The sequence below is a fragment of the Clytia hemisphaerica genome, unplaced genomic scaffold (assembly GCF_902728285.1).
Source record: "Clytia hemisphaerica strain Z4C2 unplaced genomic scaffold, Clytia hemisphaerica genome assembly, whole genome shotgun sequence".
NCBI lineage: Eukaryota > Metazoa > Cnidaria > Hydrozoa > Leptothecata > Clytiidae > Clytia > Clytia hemisphaerica.
The window spans coordinates 158388-185912 of NW_027103598.1; the positions used below are offsets into that span (position 1 = coordinate 158388).

The following is a 27525-nucleotide window of genomic DNA, read 5'->3' on the forward strand; positions in this document are numbered from 1 at the left end:
TAAAGAATGCCAATTGAAAATCAACAACAAAATACATTTTGGCAATTTAACATTATTTATGACTGTCATTTAAAAAAAGGTTTATAATAGATCCATTAAAAAAACTAATTTAGCTAGCTTCTACTGATGGCGGGGAGTAATTAAATTCTAAAATTACACCCGTTTAAACAAATTAGAGGCTGTGTGAAGGGGAAGATGAATAATTCAAATAATGTCAGTTTTCTTTTTAGTGTTGAAATCCAGACATCATTCACCCTGTAACCGCATCCTCATAAATGTCATTAGTTGAAACCACATAAAAGGGTGGGTCTGAACAATGGCAATTAGGGTTTTGGTATTTCTCCATTTTCTCCAATAATTCTGGTAGTCTAGTAAAGATATGTATACTATTACTCAACCAAAATCAATGTAAAGGTGAAAATAGCCAGTCTCATACCTCACATTCGATGTACTTTTTATTTGAATGATTCAATGAGTCTCCTCGTCAAGAATTTGTTTCTGAACTTTCTGAATCACTTACGATCGCCTTGTTTCTCTCAAAAGTTCCGCGTGTTTGACTAAGAATTCCTCGTTCAAATTACCCTTCAATGAGTTTTTGGCTCTCATAAAGAGACGACTTGCTGACTCGATGTCGGTACCATTGTGCTTCTTTTCACACCTAATATACTCAATCCACAAATCTGTAAAAAGAAAAAGTACATTTGACTCTCTCTAATTCTAGTTTCAAGAGACCAAGAATTTTCTTCGAATTAGAGAAAAATTCGAATTACAAAAAGTATTTTATACTAATCTCTAGCTGAGGGGACAAACATTTTAGTTAGAATTATAGCAAGATTCGAAAAGTAGAGGTTCGAATTAGAAAGAGTTGACTGTCGGTTGAAGATGTGAAAACATTTATATGATTACAATCAAAGGAAACATTAAATGATGGAGGCGATTACACTCTGACGAGGTTCGAAGAAACCGATTTATAACACTAACCAGGCCGAGGGAGGATTATCTTTTCAGTGTACACTCCCCCCCCCCCCAATAATTTAATAAACCGAGGAAAGAGGATAGAATTGAAGGAGGTCCGAAAAAACAGATATGCTAGTTCTACAAAAAGCCGAAGAAAGTAGAATGGAGAAAGTCCCGGATTCAAAAATGGACTAGAATAGGCATGAAAATTCTGTCCAAAATCTATTTAAAAAAAGGTTTTTTATGAGGAAAAACTCACTGACCAAGTTCCAACGAGAATGTGATAAAATTGATTTGATTGGCTTTCTCAGAAATGTTTTGATCAGGAAATCAGACAAACGTCAATGGAAAGATAACGGTTCGGTCGTTAAAAAAAGGAAGAATAGAATTTCGCAATATCTAAATGATTCTGTGTGATATCACCAGCCAAAGTGAAACCACAAGTGGGACGAAATGAGTTCAAATCATTCGCATTGGAAAAAGAAAGAAATTAAAAGAAGATAATGTTGTAGGGAACTAATTATTTAGCATTTTACTGGCATTACACCTTTTCACCTTAAGCGGCTCATCATACACCTACTCTAAACGGCCGTTAGAATTAACCTTGGACGATTTTTATCACTCATTTTTTAAAACAGACATATAGGTCATTTCACGCTCGCAAAGCATAATGGGTAATCAGTATCACTAAGCGCTAATGACGACTTACTAAGTTTTGAAAAATTTTGAAGATTTTTGCGCCTAGCCAATGGGAAGCCGTTATGGGGGCGCAATCAGTCCTGATTACCCATGATTCATTTTGACTGTGAAATGGCCTATTGATAGACATAGCCGATATTTAACGTTGATATCCATGTAATCTAGGGCCTTTAGATAGTTTTCGAATGTTTTCACGGGGATCTGAACAGAATATTGGAAGAAGCCCCTGGCACTGACGCTTTGACCACTCGACCATGGCTCACATTGAGCTTTTAGATTTACACCATTGAAATGGTATGAGGATTTTGATTAACCTTGCTCTTGACGGGCTAAAAATATATCGCAGTAAAAAATCATAATGTAAGCTGACGTAATGGCCAAGTAAATCTGACGTAATGTTTCAAAACATAGAGCGACGCCAGAAAGCGGAAAGAGGGTTACTTAGAAATGAAAGGGATATTGTATCACGAAAATGCACTCAAGTACAAGTTTCGAAATTACATACGTCTCGTATTATTGTCTATTGTCCTGTACGATAAACGTTTCTTTATAAAGAACATCGAAAGCCTATGGATGTTCTTAATTTTTGAAGTTTTAAGCCTAAAAATGTTCTTAACATGTTCTTATTTTCAACATATGTTTTTGTTCGATTTTCCTTTAAGAAATTGGATGTCTCAGAGTTCACAAAGCCTTAAAATGTTCCTAACTTGTTCTCGATATTTTGGTCATCGAAGCCTTAGTTTATTCTTATGAAAAACATGTAGTGCTTTTTTGATACAAGAAAGACAATACGTCTACACGTCTCCTTTCTGAAGTACCGGTTTCGGAAAGTGTGACCGCAGAGTAATTCATCCTTGACGTTTTGTATACCATGATGGTATTCTTGGAATCTTTTGAAAGGACTTTTGTTGGTAAGACATGACACACAAAATGGTCCCCATTACCATTTCGGCCTATCAAACTTGCGAATTTATCCTTCACGTTATGTATCATATGATTGTGTTATTGGAATCTTTTGAAAGGACTTTATTAGAATGACATGTTACACAAAATGGTCCCCATTACCATTTCGGCCTATCAATCTCGCAAAATTTCGCATTTTCATTAGATTAAATAGACATTTCAGAAAGGATGCCCCTTGAGGCAATATTCTTCATAAACATTTATATTTTTACCAAGTCATAGTTTATATAATATTGTTAAACTTCATTGGAAAGAGTGCTTGATGACTAGGTGAAGCGAATTCGTAAAGTTATTTCAAAATTTTCAAGTTAAAAAAGTACATTACTTCAAGTTTCATGCTTTACGGCAATCATTAGACGTGCATGTCATGGTATAGTTATCAATTGTTTGCTTAATGTCTATCAATTACGTTATTCTTACGAGAGAGATATCATTAGCAGTGTTTACAAACAAGTGATAAAATCAACTCTTCTTTGATATCAGAAAAATATCGAAATGATCATTATACAGGAGTTTTAAAGGGTTCTGAAAACTTTTTAAATTTCGCCATTCAATTTAGTTTATTACATGACTTTTGTTAAATTTTTGCATGGGATGATCATTCAATTTTCCTATTAGAAACTGTTCAGTTTTCTTTATCAACTCAAAAAAAAGGCATGGTCATGGCCTTTTATTTTTAGAAATAAATCTTCTTAATTGACTTGAAATTAAATCTGACAAGTTCACCTCTTTGTAAAGCCCATTATAATTTCAGGGATTTTTGAAAATACTTCTTGTACCTCCCTCTTCAAACTTTCGATCGATTTAGGTTTTGACGATGTAGAAATCTTGTTTACAGGGGTTTGTATACTTCAAATTGACTTTATCAAATAATGCCCAAATTAAGGTGCAAATCGCCTGCGGTTTCTTTCCTTGTGGTTATACCAGACCAATTTGGTAATCAGTGTGCGTAGAGCTTACAATACCATGCTATTAGCTGGTTGAATAACTCCGTGAGGAAGTAATAGCAACCCACCACCAGGAAAAACAAATAAAATAATAGGAAAGTTGATTGAAAAAAACCCACTCTTGTTTTACCGAGCATAAGTTATCGCTCACCAAATCGAATTTTGCAAATAATCTATTTTAATAACCCACTTGAAATTTTGTGAGACTCTAAACCAAAGAGGGAGAAACAGGAATAAGAAACATTCTCATAGAAACTGTTCTAGTTTACTGTGCATTCACAATGACAAGGCAACTAAACGTTTTTTTAAGAACAAACTATATGAGAACATAAGGCTTCGATTGCCAAAATATTAAGAACAAGCTAAGAACATTTTAAGGCTTTGGATGGCTTATTTCTTATGATAATAGACAATAACACTCACATAATGGAGAAAATAGGAACATGTTAAGAACATTTTTAGGCTTAAAACTCGAAAAGTTAGGAACACCCGAAGGCTTCAAAAATTTTGGATGTTCTTATAAAAAGAAAAACGTGTAGTAATTTCGAAGAATTTTGCTTTAACTTTCGGTAAGAAAACAAATAACGTCCTGAATGTCCTCCCGACAAAGTAATTGAAAGCTCTTAACAATTATTCACATCAAACTTGGTGTATGGAAAATATGTTTTGAGGGAATTCCTAAAAATGAGCAATACTCTCTTGTAGCAATAATCTGAGAACAAAAAAGTTTTTTTCACCTGGATTTTCGGTGCCGTGATAATCGACCAATTTCTCGTGAAGATGACGTAACCTTTTAAGATCAATCTTCTCCTAAACAAAAAGGAGGGTTGGAATTTTGAAATCATTATGGTAAATGGGATATAGCAAGTAGCACTTCTGGGACACATCTCGTAGGCAGTTTGCCGCCTCTTTCAAGGGGAAACCCAATTTTAGTGTCGTAAAGATGAAAGTCTTTAACAAAAACAAATCTTCATTCGCTGAATCCGACATTTTACGCCCTACTTCGTAAAACTCATCGAATTAATTTTAGGATACACAGAGAGCAGCGAAGGTAATATTAAAATTTAAAGCGATTTTTCTTCAATACAAGACATATTCGGTACCAAAAAGCACGGAGAAGTATGCATATGTTTTCTTCCAGGCTGCACAGAAGTATGAGCTCAGAACTAATAGACAATCCCAGGGCAAAGAATTCTATTTCCAGCACCTCGATATAGTCTGAACCACCTGAGAATTTTAGCTAAAGAACAATCGTAATCAGGACTCAGTCAAGGAAATGATATTATATAATCAGTTGGGGCCGCTGTAAAAGAATCAATACTAGACGTATATTATCACGTGCTCTTTCGATGAAATTTGAAATAGGACCGTTTTTTGAAGAAGCAGCGCTTTGTCAATTGAAGTTCATTTTGAAAGAAGTGGCGCTTTGTAGCGATCAGTACAGATAATGAATAACCAATTGTACATTCGACTATCCCAATGCTGCAGGGCCTTCATGCAAGTTCGGCTTCTTGACTCATCTTGAATAGATTTCTTTTTTTTTGCGTATTATAGCCGAGCCGGCTGACCGTGAACCCGTAAGACAATCGAAAGACTGTCTAATAGTCGTAGATTGCTGAGGCTATGCACGTAAAATATCGAATCTATCTGTCTTATATATATATAAAGATCTCAAATATACCTGTATGCTTTCAACTTGGACGCAGTTTTGTAAGAATTCTATCGGCATCCTCTCAGTAAACAACCTTAAAATGAAAGTGAATAAAACTATACATCTATAATTCGCCAATCACATGACTATTAGTGCCTTAAAAAAAGTTATATGTAGTTACACTGTGACTTTTAACTTTGATATTGGGATTTGTGAGATTTGTGCTCACGCCGGGGAATCTTATTTGTTCGAATTACAGAGAGATTTGAATTATAGGAATTATCTTAAGAAGGTTTCTCCCTGACGGGGACCGAAAAGAAGTTCGAATTATAGAAGGATTCGAATAACAGAAGTTTGAATAAGCAAGAGTTAAAGAAAGATAATCAATTTTTTTCATACGACAAAAAGTCCAATCTCACAAAAAGAATGAAAGTGCAAGATTTTTCAAATTCACTATAAGACACTTATTTTGAGATTGCACCTTCAGTTGAGTGAACGACGACTTGTTGTGCAGAGAAAGTTGAAGTCTTCCTATCTTATCTGGAGTAAATAATCCCTTGAAAGGAAAATCTTTCGCTAAAAACTGATACACTTTCAAGACTATGCGTATTCTAGGGTTTATGCAGGGAGGGGAAATGCTTAACGGAAAAAATATAATTTAGATGAGGCAGACTTTTGATCTCATCAAAAAATAATTAAAAGTTAATTAGCCGTTCGAATGACGTGGATGGAAAACCTGTTCTGTCGACGTCGGTGAAGAAATACTATTCTCTCCTTGTTGAAAGAAATTTATAATTAAGCTTAATAACTTATTCGATATTGTGAAAACATTTGACGAGATTAAATTAGGTAGGAATGGAAAAATGGGAATGAAAACAACAATAGATGACAACAGAGAGTTTTATTAGAATACAGTAGACTCTCGCTAATTCGAACTTCCATCATTCGAGTCAAGCTATAATTCATACTAATTCTCAGTCCCCGTCGATAGGGAACCCTCGTAAAAAACTCTTTATAATTCGAAACTCTTTTCGTTGAAGTTCTAATGTAGACAAATTGCTTATCATATAAATTATCATTTTATTTTCTCAAATCACAGTATAGCGACCAAAAAAGTGAATCGACGATAGAGTAAGGTCTTGAAATACAGGTTTTTCATATCTTGTTAAGTTACATAATTTCCACCATTCCGTTCGATTTGCGTAAGGGATCGCCTCTGCAAATCCAAACGTTTGCTCCATAATGGCGAAAATTAGGCAACTTTAAGCAACACTAAATAAAACATGAAAAACATCAATCCAACGCTTCACATTAACAGATTCCCCTTTTCGTCAAGCAAAAGTTTGGCTCGTAGAGGAATAAATCTAGGAAGGGCAATAAGCCTTTGCCAAAACAAACCTTTGATAAAGTTGGCGCGTGTCATCCAGACCTTTGGATTCATAAAGCCAAATCAGATACTTGCTGGCAAACTGGTAGCGAACATCCTTTCGTGATGAGAAACATGCTTCCTAAAAAAACAAGAGAAAAATAAAAATGTTTAGTGAATGACTCGAGGTCTTATCATTATACTCTCAAATCCTTTTCCTTTGAAATGAATTTAGTAGGCGCTCAGTAAAAATAGGGTAAAAATTTCAAGGAAAAAGCTTTTGTTTATATTCATGATTTTCACCATTATTGCAATGTCTTCCACGGACCCAACAGCTGATTGGTTGAAGGTGACGTATTGACTGATTTTACGTCGATTACAACAAATCACCTATTGAGTCCGTGATGAAATGTCAGAAGTCATTACAATGGTGAATACCATGAATATAAAACTAAGAGAGAGCTGGTATTATCTTTCCAAAAAAAATTCAAATTACAGTAAAATAATAGAATATATATCTTCCAATACAATATTTGCGTCTTGGACCAATCGACCAAACCCACCTTCACATCATTACCGATAAAAGTGCAATTAAAATTAAACCGAGGAAACTTATAAATCAGATTTTTTTCTTTCGTTTTTGGCAAAGTATAACGACATGCGTGGTGTATGAATGAGGGATAGAGTTATGTCAAGAATTTTTGTGGGCAAAATGAATACCTTTTCAAATTTTGAAAGCAGTTATACAAAAGTTTAAAATCAATTAAATGCTGATGTACGCTTTAATCATTTGAGACATAATTACTTGGAAATAATTGATTCAAATACCACTACAATGAAAAATTTTGAGATATTTTTTTTCATTGAAATCAGATCAGATAATCAGTGTTAAAATTTTACTTCACATTTAAAAGATATGATCCAATAATCTAAAAGAACGTCAGTTTTCTCTGTGTTTTCTCAGCGTAGAGAGTCTACCGTTTCGGTCGGACGCACGCACGCAACAAGGAAAGAGGGGAAGTTTGACTCAGGATCTGGTTTGTGACTACTTGGACATCAACTTTTGGCAAGAATTACTCTAAGAAGACCATCCCATTAGAACCACTACACAAAGTAACCGGTAGACGATCAATAAACGATACCTCAAAAACATTTTGGCATTGATCGAATTCCATCGTGGCAGCCAGGTCGAGATATAATTGCCAAATCGCCAAATCACCCTTGGGAGGAAAAACAGATTAATTAGAAAACACAAAATATCTGATTGAGAAAAACACAAAACAGTGTTGCAACAACCCATTATTATAATATTGCAACGCAGTAATTACATTGTTTATATGATATCAAACTTGTAGTGATGGAGTAGTAAGTAAGTATATTCACCAGGTGGCTGTCGGCGGAGCCGAAAGTGAGGGAGTCTAATCCCCTTTTCTATTTGCGCTAGACCTGGGAGGTCGAATGCTGAGGTGGAGCGCCTACTCTCAGCTCCAAGTAAGTTACCGCTTAGATCATTGGCGTTGACCGGAAATCGAACCAACAACCCTTGGATTGTAAGGCAAATGCTCTACTGACTGAGCTACCCGGTCACAATGGAACCGTATTAGGCTGTATGGAGCTCTTAAGATAATTCATTTGTAACAAACAGAACTCTTAGTTTTACTAATAAAGCCAAAGCCAAACCCAAAGAAATCTGGCAGGTCCTCGTGAAAAATTATATGAGAGTTTCAGAGTAAATCTGTCTTATTAGCCACATTTTGTAATTTTCCACGGGATAAAAACAACGCATAAATTATTCTGTGAAATTAAGCATCATTTAATGACGCAAACGAATAATCAACTAATTCATTCCGAGACATAATTTAGACCACAATGTGCGCATTAAGATTTCTTGCATCACCAGGTAGTGCATATTCAGATCAAATTAAAGTCATTATTATCATTTCGCGGTCTGAATTAGGAAAAAATTAGAATTTATCTACAATCAGCATACTTTCGATGAGTAACTTTTCCACAAATAGAAAAGATTACATCAATACACGTTTTTTTATAAGAATAAACTATATAAGAGCATGAGGCTTCAAAGGCCAAACAATTATATATTATTTTTAAATCTTTGGTAACTCTAAATCACTAAATTTCTTAAAAAATTGCACACAAAAAAACTGGTGAAAATAAGAGCATTTTCAGTTCTAAAATTCAAAAAGTTGAGAACATCCAAAGGATTCAAAAATTTTGGATGTTCTTGTAAAAAAACGTGTAAGATATATATAAAAACGTAGGCCAAACTATTGATATCATTTCAACGCTTTATTGACACTACCCAATTTTTTGATTGCACAAAAAAATGGAGAATAAAAGATCACTTTTTGGCTTAGAACTCAAACATTTGAGAACTTCCAAAGGCTTCAAAGATTTTGAACATTCTTATAAAAAAATGTAAGATGTAAGATGTAAAATGTAATATGCATACAAAAGACAGAGTGAGAGTCCTTAGTCCCTAACAACCATCTTCTTGCTGCATTATATCATTTCTGACACAAGGGCGAAATAATTGATTAAACTTGTGGAGAATGTACAAGTACTTCGAAATCTTAATGTATACCTTTTTGAAGGTCCTCAGAGTCCTCTGGAACAGCTTTTTCAACTCTTCCCAATCGTCTGATGAAAGTAAACAGAAAAATATTTAACAAATTAGATATCTAAAAGTGTTTAGAAATCAAGCCGCCCCCTAGTGACAATAAAGCCTACTTTTTATCGTGCCTGATTAAAAAAAAATCTAAAATCTTTGCTTTCAACGAGCACAATTTGTAAAACGAATTCATGATGATATTCACGACGTAATGCTTTCTACAGAAACACCCCGGTTTTGTCAGTAGTGGCAGATTTCACCCACTTTTCTCATCTTAAATTTACCACTACTGGCAAAATCCGGGCTGTTTCCATAGAAACGTCAGGAATGAATAAGCTAAGATAGAATAAAATATTTGGAAATTAGAAGCCGTGAACTTCAAAATTAGCTATAAATCCTACCAGTGACTTCAGCTTTAGCTGCCAAAAACTTGAGAGCAATCTGTGGTTCGTGAGGAAATATATCAACATATTTCTGAATGATTGGCAATGGGTTTTCTTCAACGTCGACAACCAAATCCAACCAAAAGCAAGCCATAGAACATGACAACACACCATGGGCTGAAGCATCACTCATCAATTCTTCAATATACTTTACTCTCTGCAAAAAAAATTCAACAGGTCCAGTCATTGGGCTATTCCAGAAAAAATTTGTACCCTCTATGTTGAGGAGATCTTTTTTGGTAAAGGTGACACCCTGGATGTTTTTTTTTTTAACTTTTCAGGATCCCCTCGACCTCGTTGCACTGACCATCCTGGATTTCAATGTCATTTTACACTAAAAAAAACAGACCCTCTTAAATATTTTATTTTTCAGACCACCTCATTTTACCCGATGTTTTACGAACTAGTTATCACAATAAAACTATTGCTATACAGACTTATTTTGACACGATTTTATTCGATCAACATTCAATTCTCGAATAGTTGCACAAAAAAACCCATCACACTTCTTAAGACTCTTAAGGTTTTCACTAAGAAATCCGTCATTTGGATACTTCAAATAGCTGAGATCTGGCTTTTAATTACTACACCAGTCTTACCCGATTCGTCTGAGTTGATGTTGCACTCAATTTCAAAAGTTCACCCAATATATTCAAAAAATTTTCCCACATCGTACCTACAAATAAATATCAAAAGGAAAAAAAGGTCCATACAAATATAAGATTTTGAAGGTTAAGAGATTGTTTGGAAGAATATGAATTGACCCGGAAGCATCAAAAAATATAATGACAGGAACAGACATGGAGGAAAAATATTGCAGATAAAAATTGGCTTATCAAAAATATTTTTATTTTCGCGAAAATGTTAAAAATTAGCAAACTTCAAATTGCAAGACTTGCAAGAACTAACTTAATTAAAGTAACCCATTTTTAATGAGCTGGATCTTACAATTTGATTTATGCTGCGTTAGAATTTCACGTGATGTTTGTAATATATTTGCTTCTCTTTCCAACCATACATCATCTAAGAGAGTGAAGAAAAACATTCAGGCGGTGGACTATATTGAAAAGAACACGCGATGTTCCATTCACTGACAGAGCACAAAGTGAGTCAAGACTGATTTCAAAATGTTAAGGTTTTTATTTAGGATTTCAAGTAAGATCATCATTCAGCTCTCTCTAGGTTTTTGGTAAGTTAGTTTTTCAGGGGGTATAGCTTTTAGCAAAAAAGGAGAAAAAATACTCATTGAAATTAACCTGGAATTATTTTCTTATTGTTTTGAAGTATGTTTTTCTTTAAGATGATTTCGAAGATATTCTCTGTCGTTCTGAAGTCTTCCTCAGTGCTGGAAAAGAATGAGAAAAACGAATAATCACCACCATAGTCAAGAAACACTTTGGGTCTTAGGCAATGGTATAACACTGTATGTGGAAAGAAATCTCAGACGCTAAAAGAACTGGCAACTAAAGAACTGGCAACTAAAGAACTTAAAGGAGACGACAATTAATTTGTGTTAAACATCTTACTTGCCGTATAATTAATAATACTAAGCCCATTTTCTTTGCCAGAAAATAATGCTTCTTTATTTAAAAAAATCAAAATTTGGCCAACCCTTAGTAAATTGTCATGATGATGTAAAAAAGAAGATGCCAACAAGGGTTATTTTTATAGGGTAATAAAAATAATGATACTTCGTTAAGATGTTCGTTATGAGGTTGTCTGTGTCATCAAATTCCAAACAAACTTCCAAGAACAGCATTCTGAACTTGAAATCACCTAAAATAGCGTAAAAATTAAATACAATTAAAATTGAATAGATTTCACCAAGACAAATCTTATTGTCTACAAAAAAATGTGTCTGGTGATAGGGGAATGGATTATTGTATCTTTGTAATAGTGTCATCTACAATCAGTGACAAAATACTTGGCACAGAAGGGAAATTCCGCACAAAATCTTATAACCACAAACAATTTGGAAGCGCTCTAAATTAGGTTGGAAGGGTAGAGTTTTAACGCTGGACCTAAGACTTAGGATCCTAAAGTTCAAAAATGGTCTGGTACGGCTTGAAATATAGCCTAGAAACCAATAAATCCCTCCAAGATCGAAATATTCGATGAAATCAAGTTGAAAGCCCGAAAATGACATTCTCGCTCGAACTTCAATTTTTGAAAAATGGTAAAATAGCCAAAATTGCCAATATGTTATTGTAGTATATGTTTGTTAGTGAACTTGTAATTTTCTAGCAAAAAAAAAATCAGAGAACAAGGTTTTATTACCAGGTATTTTCTTGATGGCATTTTTGTAAACAATTTCAGCCGTTTTATTTTGTAAAAATATTTCGATCTCTTTTGGTTCACCCTCTTCTGTCTCCTGTAACAAATGAGAAAAAAAGGAAAAAAGATTTATTATCCTAATCTAAAGGCTTGGGGACACACAAAGTTTTTTTCGCGCGTTGGTGCAATGCAACATGCTCCATCCCACCAACACAAGAAAAAAAGTGTGTGTCTCATGGTTTATTTTTTGTTTCATTGGACAAAAATTGAGGGAAATACCCAAAACGCACGCTGATTTTGTCCCTGGGACAATGGAGCAAAATTGATTTTCATGTCCCCGAGCCTTAAGGCCTTTTATGATGTTTATTTACACATTCTTCAGGAAAAGTCGACCCTTTTTTTGGAGAATAAGCATATTGCTTATTGTATGTTTTATCTTAGTCTATATTTAATACTAGAATTAATAATGAAACTTCCTAGAAGAAGCGGAAAATGAGAGATGTATGTAAGAATGTTGGTAGCCCAATCTGCCCCCCCCCTCCATGAATATACACAATGATTGGTAGGAATTACTTTTTACAAATAAAAATATGTCTCACCTTCAGGTATATGCCTCCAATACCAAGAGCTTCCTTTCGTTTTTTAATCTAGAAACATAAAGAAATATCGAAAAAGAATAGTTTGAAATTTGAAAGATCACAAAAAGAAAATTTGAAGATTTTGTTCTCAGAAGTGAAAGAAATCATTTAAATTTTGTTGTTACGTCCCAATTCATAAGAACAATATACAGGAATAATTAAATCAAAGAAAATCCCATAACAGTAGTACCATCGAAAGCCTCATTTCATCATGTATGAAGAAAAATGAGGTTTCTTTATTTCTCTTACACCATTTGCAAAGAAAAAGAATATTAAGAAAAACCAATTTACTTTTCGAACGTGAAGCAATTCCATTTTGAAATACTGAAAAAAAATAAACAAGTGATACTTTTATGGACCTACCTGGTTATGCATATAACACATATATATAATGGATATCTACGTGAGAGTGACCATTAAACAATCATTTAGAACACTAATAGTGACGATCTATTAAAATTAGTTGTTTGTTTCTTATAAAATAACACGTTTAGAAACCAAAATTTCATGCTCTTGAAATATTCTTTCATATTCGAGAGCAAAAAAACATTATCTCATCAAAAAATTCAGTAATTTTTAAGAACATTGATGATGATGTATGCTTATTAATAGTGATTCTTATAGGTAAACATGCGTTTTTTGAGCCAACAAAATTTTTTTGCAAAAATCTGTTTGAACCATCTTTTACCTATGATGGTTACTTTAACTTTCCTGCAAAAAAATCAGAAAAAATTAATGATTCAATTTTTCACAAAGTCCTAAAAACACATTTTTTAGCCGTTTTTTTGGCCCAAATTTGCCCAAAAATTATTTTCCAAAAATCGGGCTCCGTCACATTCGAGGGTTTATAGTTATGCATCTTTGTGCAAAAAATCGTAAAGAATGAAAGAGCCAATCTCGAGAAAAGCTAATACCTAAGTAATTGATAATGTGCTTATAATAAAATATCGAATTTGGCCAGTTTTTCTATAAAAACACGCCAAGCAACCAAAATTTCATGTCGAAACACACATATTCTTTAAAAGTAAGCCCTCCTGAGAAAAAAAACATCTATATCATAAAAAAATTGAGTTATTTGACTAAGAACATTGATGTATGCTTATTAATAGTGATTCTTATAGATAAACATGCGTTTTTTGAGCCAACAAAATTTTTTTGCAAAAATCTGCTTAAACCAATTTTTACCTACGATGGTACCCTACTTTCATGCAAAAAATCAGAAAAAAATAACGACCTAATTTTTCACAAAGTCCAAAAAACCCGTTTTTTAGCCGTTTTTTGGCCCAAATTTGCCCCAAATTTTTTTTTTTTGAAAATCGGGCTCCGTCACATTCGAGGGTTTATAGTTATGCATCTTTGTGCAAAAAATCAGAAAAAACTAACGAGCCAATCATGAGGAAAGCTAATAACTAACGAACAGACGAACGGACGAACGGACACAGGTTAATTTATAGGACCTCCACCGGGGTAGGTCCAAAAAATAAAGTTAACATAGTCAAAACAAATAGAGGTAAGAAATGATGGCAATAAAATACCTCCGTTCGGATTCTTTTTACTGTACGCTGACACGTATACACTATAAATCCCATGGCTTAGTAAGAGAATCTCCAGTTGGCACAACGCTTTGATGTTTTTCAACTATATTTTGGATGAATATTAAATGAGCTTTTAAGCTCAGAGATTGGCTAAAGCAAAACAATTGCACCAAAACAGACGCTTCTGAGTTTTGTTGAATGTTTTTGCCGAAACAACAAGGTGATACCGTCACATTCGCCGTATCCATTTAGAAAAGAGTGTGATATGCGCAGAATGGGTGATCTATTATGAGATTGAGTACCTTACAACGATAACCTGTTTTAAAAATCAGTAATAAGTAAATCGATAAATCTTAGAAAAACAAACAAATTTAAGAGATTTTATTTTAAGAGATTCAAAAAAATTCACAAACCTCAAGCCACAAAATAGAAGATTCGTTATTTTGACGAAGACCTTTTTGAAGTATTGACCTGTAATCAAAATAAAGAGAAAATATTCTGCTGATTTACTTGGTTTTCAAAGAGAACTTTTTGAACTTCAGAGTGCCAAAGACCTTTTCTTTTAAAAATTGTACCAATTTAAATTGCTTTTCTTATTTTATGTAGCACAAAATTCTTTGTTAAACAGTTTTGAAATTAATGCCGAATACCTTGCATTGTCAACATTCTTTTGATCTTCAATTTCATACTTGGCAGCTAGCAACCAAACATCTAGAAAAGGTAAAATTATTTCTTGAAACTAGAAACATTGAGACTGTATTGGTTGTTATAGCCCTGGAATACAACTGTCAATCATTTTTAAGAAAACTGATTGGATGATTAATGTCACGTGGCCGGTCAATATTTCCCCATAGTGACCAGTTATGAAATTGACATCATTAAAATGTCAATTTTTACGATGTAAAACAATAGAATACACTTGTTAATTACTTTTATTACTTTATTTTTGCAGGGCTATAAATGGATTATTAATGGATTAATCCATAAAAAGGCCATAAAAGAAGACTCCGAAAAGACTTGAGCTAATTGCCCCCGCAACGAGCGTAGCGAGTGAGGAGGCCTTCATAGCTTCACGCAAGGATATTGGACAGGAATCTCGAATCTTTGCGCGCGTTTGTTCGTATTTCTGTTCCGGCCAATTAAGTGTTCCGCAAAAATATGGCGGTAAATTATACAGCGGTAAATGTTATACACATTTTCATATTACGTTATATGCTATTACCATTATTATATATTGCATTTCATTAGTTTTGATTTAGGATTGAAAAGCTGAAGCGAGTGTTATAAATGCAAATTATAGAAAAAGTATATAACATCACCATAACAAGGATTACAATATTACTTTTGCAAATCAAAACAAACAAAATGGCAGACTGGTTATGATGATGAGCTGATTCGATTCATTGAATGGAAAAAGTGTTTTGTATGTCTAATTTTGTTTCTTGTCTTTAAAACTGAATAAATACTGTAATTTAGTCAGAAGTTCATTTCAGCAATGATTTCAATTCTTTTTCGGGAATCTTTAAAGAAATTTGCTCAAGTTTTCAAATGTACATTTTGTTGATATTTTTGTTCAAACTTATCAAACTGTAATTTATATTGTCTGTTATTTTATTAATAACTACCTTTATTATTTATAGAGCTTCTTAAGCTTTAAAGACCATTATATGGTCGTAACTCGGGAATATCTTTCTTAACTCGTTAAAACAAGATACCGGCAAAGTACAAAAAAGTAGAATGTAGCATATGAATCCAAAATTTAATGTGAATCGATCTAAACAAACTTTTTTTTTGGTCTTCAAAATAGATTTACCTCACTTAGAGTGTTTTCACTGTTTGTTCAGTGTGGTAAATCTATTTGGAAAACCTTAAAAAAGTTTGTATAGGCGCATACATTCAACTTTTTCAGTTGTGATAGCCTACGTAATAACTTGCGCTCCAGTAGTTTGGTGAAATAGCTCCAATTCTGGCTTTCCAAGTTAGGAGGGACCTTCCCGAAGACATTTAACGGTGGTTAGACTAGGCACACAGACAGTCATACAGAAACGGTAAAACAAGATACCGGCAAAGTACAAAAAAGTAGAATGTAGCATATGAATCCAAAATTGAATGTGAATCGATGTAAACAAACTTTTTTTTCGGTCTTCAAAATAGATTTACCTCACTTAGAGTGTTTTCACTGTTTGTTCAGTGTGGTAAATCTATTTGGAAAACCTGAAAAAAGTTTGTATAGGCGCATACATTCAACTTTTTCAGTTGTGATAGCCTACGTAATAACTTGCGCTCCAGTAGTTTGGTGAAATGAAATAGCTCCAATTCTGGCTTTCCAAGTTAGGAGGGACCTTCCCGAAGGCATTTAACGGTGGTTAGACTAGGCACACAGACAGTCATACAGAAACACCATAAAGTGAAAGCATATAGCTATAAACTCAAAAAGTCTAGCTTCCTGAAGGCACATCTCTTCATTGTCTGCGCTGTGATCATCTTAATGGATTCAATCAGCTTTTAGTTTGGAGAAAAGATTGCATCATGAAAAAGTACTATGCACTTTAAAAAAAATTAGGCGCATTTCAACTTTTCTCGACTGTACGTCTGAATGGACCACAATGGCATATCTTTATTTTTCTTTTGACCAACAACATAAAAGATTTTGCTTGAGAAGTACAATCAAAGCGTAGGCGAGTGGAGTCCGGGCCTTAGCTAGGATTGGTTTCTATTTCGCCCTATTTAAGATGGCGCAGAACTTTTTGATAAATTTTATCCGCAGTATCCTCTTGACTATTGTTTATTAGGCAAAGTAGCAATAGAGAATCAATCAATCAATCAGTAATTAAATCAATCAATAATCAAATCAATTAATTATTCCTGATTATTTTTTATGTTTCAATCTTTAAAGCATTAAAAGCTTATCTCGTCAACCTGTTCCGACAAGCTCGTTTCTTGAACCCGTCTTACATTTAAAATCTATTCCATGTAAATTGGAAGTTTGTTTTGCTACCATGTACAAACCACTCTCAAGGAAGATACTCTCGGGTATCTAATAAACGTACATGTACGTTTATTAATTTTAACAAAAATTTTCCTCAATTTCAAGTGCCTACTTTTGTTTCTAATGATAAATATCCATCTTTGACTTTTGAGGTTTGTTCTACTCGTCAAAAGAAAGCAAATTACCCAATATTTACCCCCTAACCTCATTAAAAAGATCCTTCAATTAGGTTTGCATGCCTCCATTTTCGACCCTGTACGTTTATTCGCTACTGTACGTTTATTAGGTACTCGAGTAGTCTAATTACTCTGATATGGTTTCCACATGATAGCAAAAATGAATGCCAATTTAAGTGGAATAAACTTTAGCTTGCAAAACATAAGAGTCATTTCTTTTCAATTAGATTTTTTCATGTCTTCGTCGAAACCTTAATTATAACTAAAGTCTGTCCAGATATAATTGGCAGTGGAAACAAGAATGCCTGTAACTTTTGATAGTCAAATATAATTATGGAAATTTTTTTTGCTTGTTTTAGAGAATCAAAAGTGCTATATTTGAATGTATTTTTGGTTCAAAAATTCGCGATTTTTAGCGGTTAAATTTGCGATTGTAAAAATTGAGCTTTTGTTCTACTTATGTTATAACGTTCATTTTTACACCAGTGGTAGTTCAACCTTAGGTTAAGAAGTTTGTTAAATTTCAAGGCAAACAAAAAAGTTCTTCGGAAGATATGGGACCCGAAATACCCCTTGGTAGCACTTTTCTGTGAAATATCAAATCTCCAACTTATTACTAAAAACGGGGGCTATGTTATCTTTTTTGAACAGTGCAATTAAAAGTTGGAAAATGTTAAGTGTTGGTGCTTTGGTATTATTGGTATCATTGATTATTTCGAAACGAAGTGAAATCGCAGTATAATTGTTTTGATTGAAAAGATAAGCATGAACTTATATTGCCTTTGTTATTTTTAAGTCATTAAAGAACTTTGCTAATTCCCAAAACACTAAACACAGTTTGATTATGAGGTCATTAAAGAGATCGTAAAATGTGTTATGATCGAAAAACTGTTTTATCAATCATATCACTACCCCCGTTTTTAGTAATAAGTTGGAGATTTGATATTTCACAAAAAATGCTACCAAGGGGTATTTCGGGTCCCATATCTTTCGAAGGACTCTTTTGTTTACCTTGAAATTTAACAAACTTTTTAACCTAAGGTTGAACTACAACTGGTGTAAAAATGAACGTTATAGTATAAGTAGAAAAAAAGCTCAATTTTTGCAATCGCATATTTTACCACTAAAAATCGTGAATTTTTCAACCAAAAATACATTCAAATATAGCGCTTTTGATTCTCTAAAACAAGCAAAAAAAATTTCCATAATTATATTTGACTATCAAAAGTTACAAGCATTCTTGTTTCCACTGCCAATTATATCTGGACAGACTTTAGGCCATCGTTTTTATTTATTTAGATGGAGTGTTATTGTTATTATTTTCAGGAAAAAAGAAAATCTTTTATTTCTTCGTTTAACCAAACGTGTAGTTACTTACTATTTTTTTGTCCCCATGCATTTCTTATAATCTTGCAATTGACATTGTTATGATTATACAATTTATTATAGAATTTTTTAAATATTATATTGCTGCGGTGGCATGTTAGTGTAAGCTATGTACTAGTTTAATAATAAAGACACAAACCTGGATTATGTGGATGTTTTTGAAGTAATTTTGCAAACACCTTGGCTAACGATTTCTTGGCTTTCTGTAATTGAAGGGAAGGGGAATCTCAGAATCCTGAACAACTTGAGTCTAGGTTCATATAATCATTAAGTGAATCCATCAAGAGGAACGATTTATTGTTTGTCCTGGTGAAGGGTATGCTGAATTCTATTATAATTGTTTTTGTCTCTTTTTATTGCAAATGACAAATTTTAAAATTTGTCCTGGCTGTTTCAGTATATTTCTTGGATAATTCAGGATTTCAATAAAGCAAATGCGTTGAAATTGTGGAGGAGATACATAAAGGAATTATTGAAGACAACTTACAGCACGCTTACAAAAGTTGATGTATTGTGTCCAAATATTGAGGTCATCCTTAAATGAAATTGATATTTATTCATATTCATTTATTAATATCATATTAATATTATTTTTAATACTTATATATCTGAAAAAGTTAATTAAAATACAGAAACAACGCATGTCAAGCTAAAAGTCAAAAACATTCAATTAAAGCATTTACTAATATAAACTTTTTACAGCAATAGATGAATGATTGAAACAAGATATAAAAAAATAAAACTGAAAATAAACAAGGTGCAGATACAAATCACTTACCCCAAATTTCATCAGTACTTTCTAGAAAAGAATCCAAAAAGTGTATAAACCCTTTATTATTTAAATAAATCAATTTTATCAATTTAAATTTAATTGTTTCTAAATGTAAAGACAGCAGCATTTTTTTTACGAAAACACTATATAAATTAGGGTCTAGGTTTGTTTGTTTAGCTGAAATTATTAGTAGAAAATTTAATCTGGTAACTCACATCAAACAATGAGTGTATTCTTCTTTGGAGATTGATAGTTGCGGGAGAAAAGGGATGAAGTTTTAAACGCTGTAAACCGAGAAAATAATTTGAATATATGAGTTCTAATTGACCATTCAATGTCTGATAAATTAACCAGATTTTAAATCATTCATTATGCAAAACTTATGAGTGAGAGACTTATATGATGTGTACTATTTGTTAATTATTAACATAATTATCGAACAATTGAGAATTCTTCAAAGGAAAAAGTTATATATACCTTCATTCTTTTGCTCATCAGCTTTTCAAATTTCATTTCATACTATTGAAAATAAATATATAGAACATATTGTGTTGAAAATTATGGTATTATAACTATAGTTGATAACACCTCTTAGCATTGTAATAGATTTATAACCTTTGCCCTTATCCAAAAAAATAAACTAGAACAGTGCTCACATCACTGGATAACGACCGCCTTAAATTTGATGAAGAATTCATCGGTTTAGACAATGATCCACTTCGACACTCTCGTTTGCGTGATTTGACTTGAAAATATGGATATTGAAACTAATTACTTAGGTATCAAGGCCTGTTTCCATCGATCGGGCGAGCGTGCACGCTAGGGCAAAATTCTCAAAATGTATTTAGGCGCTAACTCTGCGCGATCAGTGTTTGATTTCCATCAAAATGGAGATGTTTTGAAACTGCCAGTTGATAGATCTCCAAACTTCTTCATTTTTGTCTTCAAAATAAGTGGATTTGTATCCAGCGGTCGGCACGAGGAGGATACAAGTATTCCCCACCGTTTCTTATGCTGGACCTTTTCTCAAAGCATGAACTTGGCAGTGTTTGAAGCACTACTCGTTTAGCTAAACCACTGTGGCAGTTCTGCTATGTTGCTTGTCCAGATTAGTGATTTTGGTGGGGTAGTATATTTTGAGTTGTTTAATCACTTGTGGTTTGAATCAGAAGCTGATAAATACTTAAAGTTTCTTTATTTACTTAACATTTATCTCCCTAGCGGGGCGCCACAGCATGTTTTTCATCTATTCATGATTAACATCGTTATCTCCGAAAAAATGCTTTTTCTATCTCCGTAGTAAAACGCCACACATTTCAGAAAACCAGCGATTCTACAAATATCTCAAATTTGTCTCAGCTGCTCAAACCTTTAACCGACAAAATTCTGCAAAACGTGCAGAATAGGCATGAATGGGCGAGTCAAATTTTAAAATATTCAAAAGGATAGCGCAGTTGTGACAAATTTTGAATCCAACTTTTTTACCCGTATACAGCTCGGAAAATTAACCGCCTTCGGCGGTCGATAAAGAATAATAATCAATTCCAATCAGATTCCCATAATTAAGACATTTCGTAATAAATGGATTTAATCTGGTTTGATTTGAAAACATCACTGAAATTGGATCCCATTGATACATGAACAGAACAATCCTTTTCCCATTGAAGGTCACATTTGACAAAAGAAAATGAGTCTTCAAATTGAATGAAGAAAATACTCACTTCAATATAATTCAAAGCATCTTGTTTCTTCATGACCTTCTTTTGTAATTTGTATTCAAAGTCCGTTCTTCTCTTTGTAGCAATCCTAAAGTATAACATATTTACTGTTTTATAGTGATTGTTTGTGGAAAGAAGATTTATTTTTATTGAGTGATGATCCAGCAGAATGCCACCTTCCAGCATGGAAACAGTCATCTGCTCCTTGGCAACTATCAAGCGATTGCATAGGCATCAATTTTGCCATTCAGCTTTCATGCAAACTAAGTCAATCACCCATTGCCAACCTGTTATTTCCTGACCACGCATTCACTTATCCGGCCCAGCGGTTCACTTATCCGGCCCTTTTTTGGTTTTGAGTTATTGACCAAAAGGAAAAGACCTTTCTCCACATTGTTCTGTATTTTCATGTAATGCTGTCATACCATGTCTAACTCTGCTGCCATAGCAACTATCTGGTCTTTTTAAGGCTGTTTAAAAAATTACTCCAACTACTTTCAGTTAGTCACACTAGCCTCCCGCTGAAATGCGTATCAAAGATTAATGTTGCGAAAGCGCTGTATTGTTTACTTGACTCGCAAGCAAAAAAATGCACTGCAAAACTTCCAAAATGATTCATGAAAAAATAACCTGGCGCTTTTTAATGAAATTAACATTTTCAAAAACAATGAGAAATTGCCTAAAATTTGAGCCATAGATGAAAAAGTTTGAGCCAAGCCAACCTTGAAAACTAATTTGAAGATAAACTTCCCAAGAAAAAGACCTAAGGGGGAGACGAAACCCACCTAGATCTGCGCACTGCTATTTCCCGGAAATTTTGCCGGACCTCAAACACTGACCCATTTACATGTGCGAAATTATTTTTACTTTAGCGTATAAACAAGGCCTTAAAAATCAAAGCGCTGTCTCGGGGAATTGAATGACAAATTTTGGTTGGTTGATACACATATCATTTTAAATTTACAAGTTTTTATTAATTGTCTTGGGAACTTAAACTTGATTCAGGTAATTCTAAACCTTGTTGTTGCAAATACATCCTGTAGATGACTGATGTTGTTTTTCCTGAAAGGTTGATTTCCTAGTGTGACTAACTGACTTTGCAAATAGTTGATATGACGGAATTAGACAAGGTATATCAGCATTACACAAAGCTACGGTATAGTGTTGATTCCAGCCAAGCCATTTTTTACCATTCTACAGAAATCCCACTTGAATAATTAAAACATTGACAACCGGTCAAATTTACTTCTTGCACAAAGAACAAAAACTTCCACAAGGTAAAACACAGGAAAATATCATATGAAGTATGACCAAGGCTCCCCATTAACTCTGACCATGATTTTGATCAAGTAATGCAGTGTGATGTTTTGACATTTCTAACCAATAAAATTGTTTGTTTATGCAGCACTAAAGGCCTTTCTAGATTACAGTGCAAGAGCCAGGGGTAAACATGAACTTTAGAGCCCCTAGTGGCAAAGGGAATATTTAAATGATCTTATTGAGCAGCAGGATAACCCCTTACAAAAAAAAGTAGATTACTCTAAATACAATGGGGAACCTAGAAGAAACTGAAAAATTGTTACAGGATTAAAAAAAAAATGAATAAACGATTATCATAATATTAATAAGTAACAACAATAATAATGAATATAATAAATATTTTTACTTTTATTTTATGACAATTTCTTTAAGTAGTTTTTTTTTTGAAAAGTTCTTCCAGTTACACCACCCACCCCCTCCCATCCCGGGCAAACACACAAACTTCACGTACACATATTCGCACAGAAACACACACGCACACACACACAAACATTATTCATCTTCAGCTTTGTATTTGTCTAAATAGAATTTTGTAGCTAAAGATTTTAGTTCATCAGTATCAAAGTTGTGAAAATCAGTGCCAGGATGATTTATTAGTAACTCATTCCATTGTTTTGATGAAAGACAAGAGAAAGAGTTAACTCCAAAATTTGGGGTTTTGACCGTTGAAAGTTTTAGTAGTTTAATAGTGATCAATTTCATCAAAATTAAGTGTTGATAGGACATCAGAAGAAAGATTTCCTTGGAGGTATTTTTGAATAAATTCATTACTTTCATCTGATCAAAGATTTTGAGTAATTTAAGCACAGCAAACAGGGGAGTGGCAGAAGTTCTTGGCTCACTAAAGGTCATAAGTCTTAGTGCAGTGTTTTGAAGAGTAAGAATTCTATGTGTGACAGTATTGTCACACAGTCCCCGGAGTTGACTAGCATAGCGAACATGAGAGGCAAAAATTGCATGATAAATGTTTAGAAGGATGTGAATTGGAACATAGTGACGTAGTTTGGATATTGCCCCATTTGCCCTTCTCAATTTAGCAGCAACGAAAGAAGTATGAACCTTCCAGTTTAGATGATTGGCAAGGTGAACACCCAAATACTTCATATTACTTGGTGATAGGATTTTCCCGCAAAGCTTAATTCTTGGAATACAATCCATCTGTCTCCAAGGGGAACGAAAAATAACAAACTCAGTTTTGCTAGCATTCAATGAAATTTTGTTGGCATTAAGCCAACTGACTAAGACTCTGAGATCAGCATTAACCCTCCCACAAAGGTTCCATACAGTTTTTGAAAAGTTTAGTAAATGAGTATCATCAGCAAAATGATGTTTCAGAGGTTCTTATACAGCGGTGAAGATCGTTTATATACAACAGGAACAGCAGAGGACCCAAGACTGAACCCTGAGGAACTCCATGATTAATAGGTTTTAAAAGGGAATTTGAGCCTGCAAGAGAAACATACTGGGAGCAGTTAGTGAGGTAAGATCGGAACCAGTCGTTGACAATGCCTCTGACTAGCCGTAGTGATCAAGTTTTTCAAGTAAAATTTTGTGATCAACTGTATCGAAAGCTCTTTGTAGATCGACAAATACACCACAGGCAAACCCACCATTGTCAAGATAGTTTCGGATACGTTTGACAATATTAATGAGTGTATGCTCAGTAGAGTGAGCCTTACGAAAACCAAATTGTTGAGAGTAGATTTGATTATGATGTTCAAGAAAGTCAGAGAGCCGTGAATACATCACTTTCTCAAAAGATTTTTCAATGTTAGATAAAAGTGAAATTGGCCTATAATTAGAGACTTCAAGGGGAGAGCCTTTGTGTTTGAAGACAGGCACAACTTTAGATATTTTGAGAGTAGAAGGAAAAATACCACTGCAAAAGGAGTAGTTTATTAACGCCAATATTGGCACAGAAATATCAAGTCTTAAAAGTTTTAAGGACTACATAATTATTCAACAGGACTCCTCTTTGAAAAAAGGTCTATGGTCATCACGCCTTTAGAGCAGAATGGATGATCGCGATGATCGGCAATGATGTAGTAATGCCCGAAAGGCTAGATGGCGTGCTTTTGCTGAAAAGTGTGTCGAAGTTAGATAGAAAATCCTAAGTCACGTGACATTATAATAGAATTTCAGCTCTTGACCAATCAGAAGCTTTGCGGATTTTCGGAAACAATAGCAGAAAATTTTTTTCTGATGTTCACTTTTTTTTTGCTTCATCTAGCCCTTCTGGCTTTACAGAAATTTGTGATCGGATGCGCATGTGCATGTATTTACCGCGCGCTATACAAACGTAAAGCCCGGGGGGCCACTCGATTTCGAAACGACGGTATGTGCCGCGTAAAATCTGCTTTTCAAAATCGTACCATTACAGTGCAGTTCAATATGTCTGAAAAGGTATATACCCTTTCAGTGCATTTTCTCTTGATTTACCCAACCCTTATAGTGCACTATATTTCTCAGCTATAAATCTGCGTGAAAGAAGAAGCTTGGGAAATTTTCTGTTTCAAAGAAAAACTGAGAAAATTATTCTTGTCAGCCGTAATTATCAGACAATAGAAATTTTTTCAAACAAACAAGAAGTAAGAACCTTTCTTTTTAACAATTATTTTGAATTTGTTTTAAAATTTACCCTGCAGTGCAATCTCATAGAAACACCCTTACGGCATTTGGGATGCGAAAACCCCCACCCTCACAGCACATGACAAAGGCCCGGATATGAGAGCCCCCCCCCCCGGACAAGGCCCTTCCCGTGAGAGGTCCTAAAGCCGACACGCCCAGCTTCCGACCCCCCCCTAACTGTTATGAACAAAAAATTCTATGTTCCCCCATTCCCTCTCCAAGTTGCCCTTAAACTATGCTTAGAACTTTCGAACAAACATCTAACAAATAGCTGTAATGTCAAGATTTCCATTAATTAATTAAAAAGTCGAGTGTAAAAATCTTACCTTTTCTGGATCATTTTCTTTTAAACGATAACATTTTTGTATAAAGTGACTTGTGCGGAAAAAATACTAAACAACTGGACTGGTTTCCTCAAAAAACCTCTAATTTTAAAAGGCTCGAAGTTGAAAAAGGGGGATGCGTGGTCACTAATTTATCCCCAAACATCGATCAATGGGCGGCACTATCAACGCCCTCTTTACCACCTATAAGTCAGGATGTTTATTTACGGAAGGCCCGCAATCGGACCTCTTCATTTAAGTTACTCTTTGACGCCATATATTATCTTTAATGAATAGAGCAAGGGCATGTAATATAATCTTGTAATATACGTCTCTATTGTATTCTTATCAGTAATATTCATAATGTACTTATACGGTCTATATGTTCTTACACACAGTCGTGGCCCTGCAATCAAGCCCGTGCCATTAAAGTAATAGAAACCAGGCTTGATTCGTAACGTTTCAAATGAGCAAGCTCGTACACAGACCTCTTTTATTTTCGTTGTTTGGAAAATCAAAACATTCTCTTACTTTTTGATGCTGTTCTACGTATACTGTTGTCATTTATGCGTTGTCATATTGCATAAAAAAATAGTTTGTTAAAAGCAATTATTGTTTTTGGTTCAATTGGTTCAATGTATCAATCTCTCAGTTAGTTGACACTTTGTATCTTCGGCGTCACGCGAAGGTTTTTTTTATTTTAGTTTGTATCTTTGAAAGACCCCATCGGCTTTAGGCTGGGCTGTCGGCTTTAGGACCTCTCACGGTATTCACTTTTGAGTAATCAACATTAGCAGGTAATCGAGACAGAGTATCAAAATAAAAGATGGTAGGAAGGAAAAAGGTTGAAAACTTTCAATCAGCCAATTGCCCTTCAATTTTTTTCGTTCTTTCAGCCGTGGTAATTTTCCGGGGGTCCAGATTCGATTACAGTTAGGTCAGGTTGCTAGTAAGGCTTGTCACTGTGCCGGGTGCATACTCGGCGCCTTCCCGCAGGGTTGCTAGTAAGGCTCGAATTTCAGTCAGGTTTAAAAAAGGGGGTACTTTTACCCATATTAATACACTACCCCCGTCTTTGCCAGTTTGGTATAATATGTAGAATTGCGTGATTTGGGCTGTGCGACGATAGCTCAAGGTAAGGCGTGGGTTGGAAACCACGAGCTTGCATTTGGTGGTTCGAACCGAGGTGTGGGAGTATAGTTAGAATTAGCAAAATAACTTCAAATAGTCAAATTCAGAAAAAAATGGTATCAAAAAAAAAAGTTGGTGTCGAAAAAAAAGTTGGTGTTGAAAAAAAAAGTTGTTGTCGAAAAAAAAAGTTGGTGTTGAAAAAAAAGTTGGTAATAAAAAGTAATTCGGCGCGCCATAGTCCAGGAATTTCAATTGCTTTTGTTGGAAATCCAGGAATTTCAAAAACATATTTTGCTTCAGAATTCCGCTGTCGTTCACCCCCTGTAACGAACTTTAACTGGAAGTGCCCGCCATTGCACCAGCCAGATAGTCTAAACTCAATTTTGGACATGGAACCTCTCTGCTGATCCATTTTTTTTTGGTCAGTGTGGTGTGGATCAAAAGATTCTTGCCAGAGCTATATGCTCAAAGACATAACTGCAAAACACCAAAAAAGTAAAAGTAACCAAAGGTAATAATAAATTCCTTTTTACCTCAGCTCTTCTTTTGTGAAGACTTCTTGTTTTTCCAACTCCTGGAGTTCAGGAAGTATCTGTTCCAGATTTCGATACACAACTTCTGCCATTTTTCTAACTTAATTTTGGTTACTTAAATTCAAATCTTTGCTACCATTTTATTATCAGAAATTGTAACTTTTGCTAAGTCAGCATTTTCTATAATTGCCCCCGCAGGAGCGTAGCGACGAGGAGGCACTCATAGCTTCACGCATAGATATTGGACTGGAATCTCGAAATTTTGTTGTTTGTTGTCGCGCAAGCATCCCCGTAGTTAGTCTCTTCCGTAAATGTTCGGTTTTTTTTCGGGACGGCAGTATTATATTTTCATATTACGTTATATGCTATTACCATTATTACATATTACGTATTATATTTTATTAGTTTTGATTTAGCATTGAAAAGCTGAAGCGAGTGTTATAAATG

General features: G+C 34.2%; 1 protein-coding gene across 1 annotated transcript; it reads right to left on the bottom strand.

Annotated features, from left to right (window-relative positions):
* Positions 1 to 27223, bottom strand: LOC136801876 (U3 small nucleolar RNA-associated protein 6 homolog). The gene is made up of 23 exons (XM_067058539.1): positions 27079 to 27223; positions 21147 to 21231; positions 19903 to 19944; positions 19641 to 19709; positions 19432 to 19452; positions 19141 to 19188; positions 18793 to 18856; positions 14753 to 14813; positions 14516 to 14573; positions 12859 to 12891; positions 12529 to 12576; positions 11933 to 12026; positions 11347 to 11431; positions 10912 to 11000; positions 10604 to 10678; positions 10255 to 10331; positions 9614 to 9812; positions 9186 to 9241; positions 7726 to 7803; positions 6616 to 6725; positions 5248 to 5311; positions 4304 to 4376; positions 1 to 680 (listed from the first exon to the last, which is right to left on the bottom strand). The coding sequence occupies exons 1-23, from the start codon at positions 27168 to 27170 to the stop codon at positions 517 to 519; spliced, it is 1785 nt and encodes a 594-aa protein (XP_066914640.1). The 5' UTR covers positions 27171 to 27223; the 3' UTR covers positions 1 to 516.
* Positions 27224 to 27525: the final 302 nt, after the last annotated feature.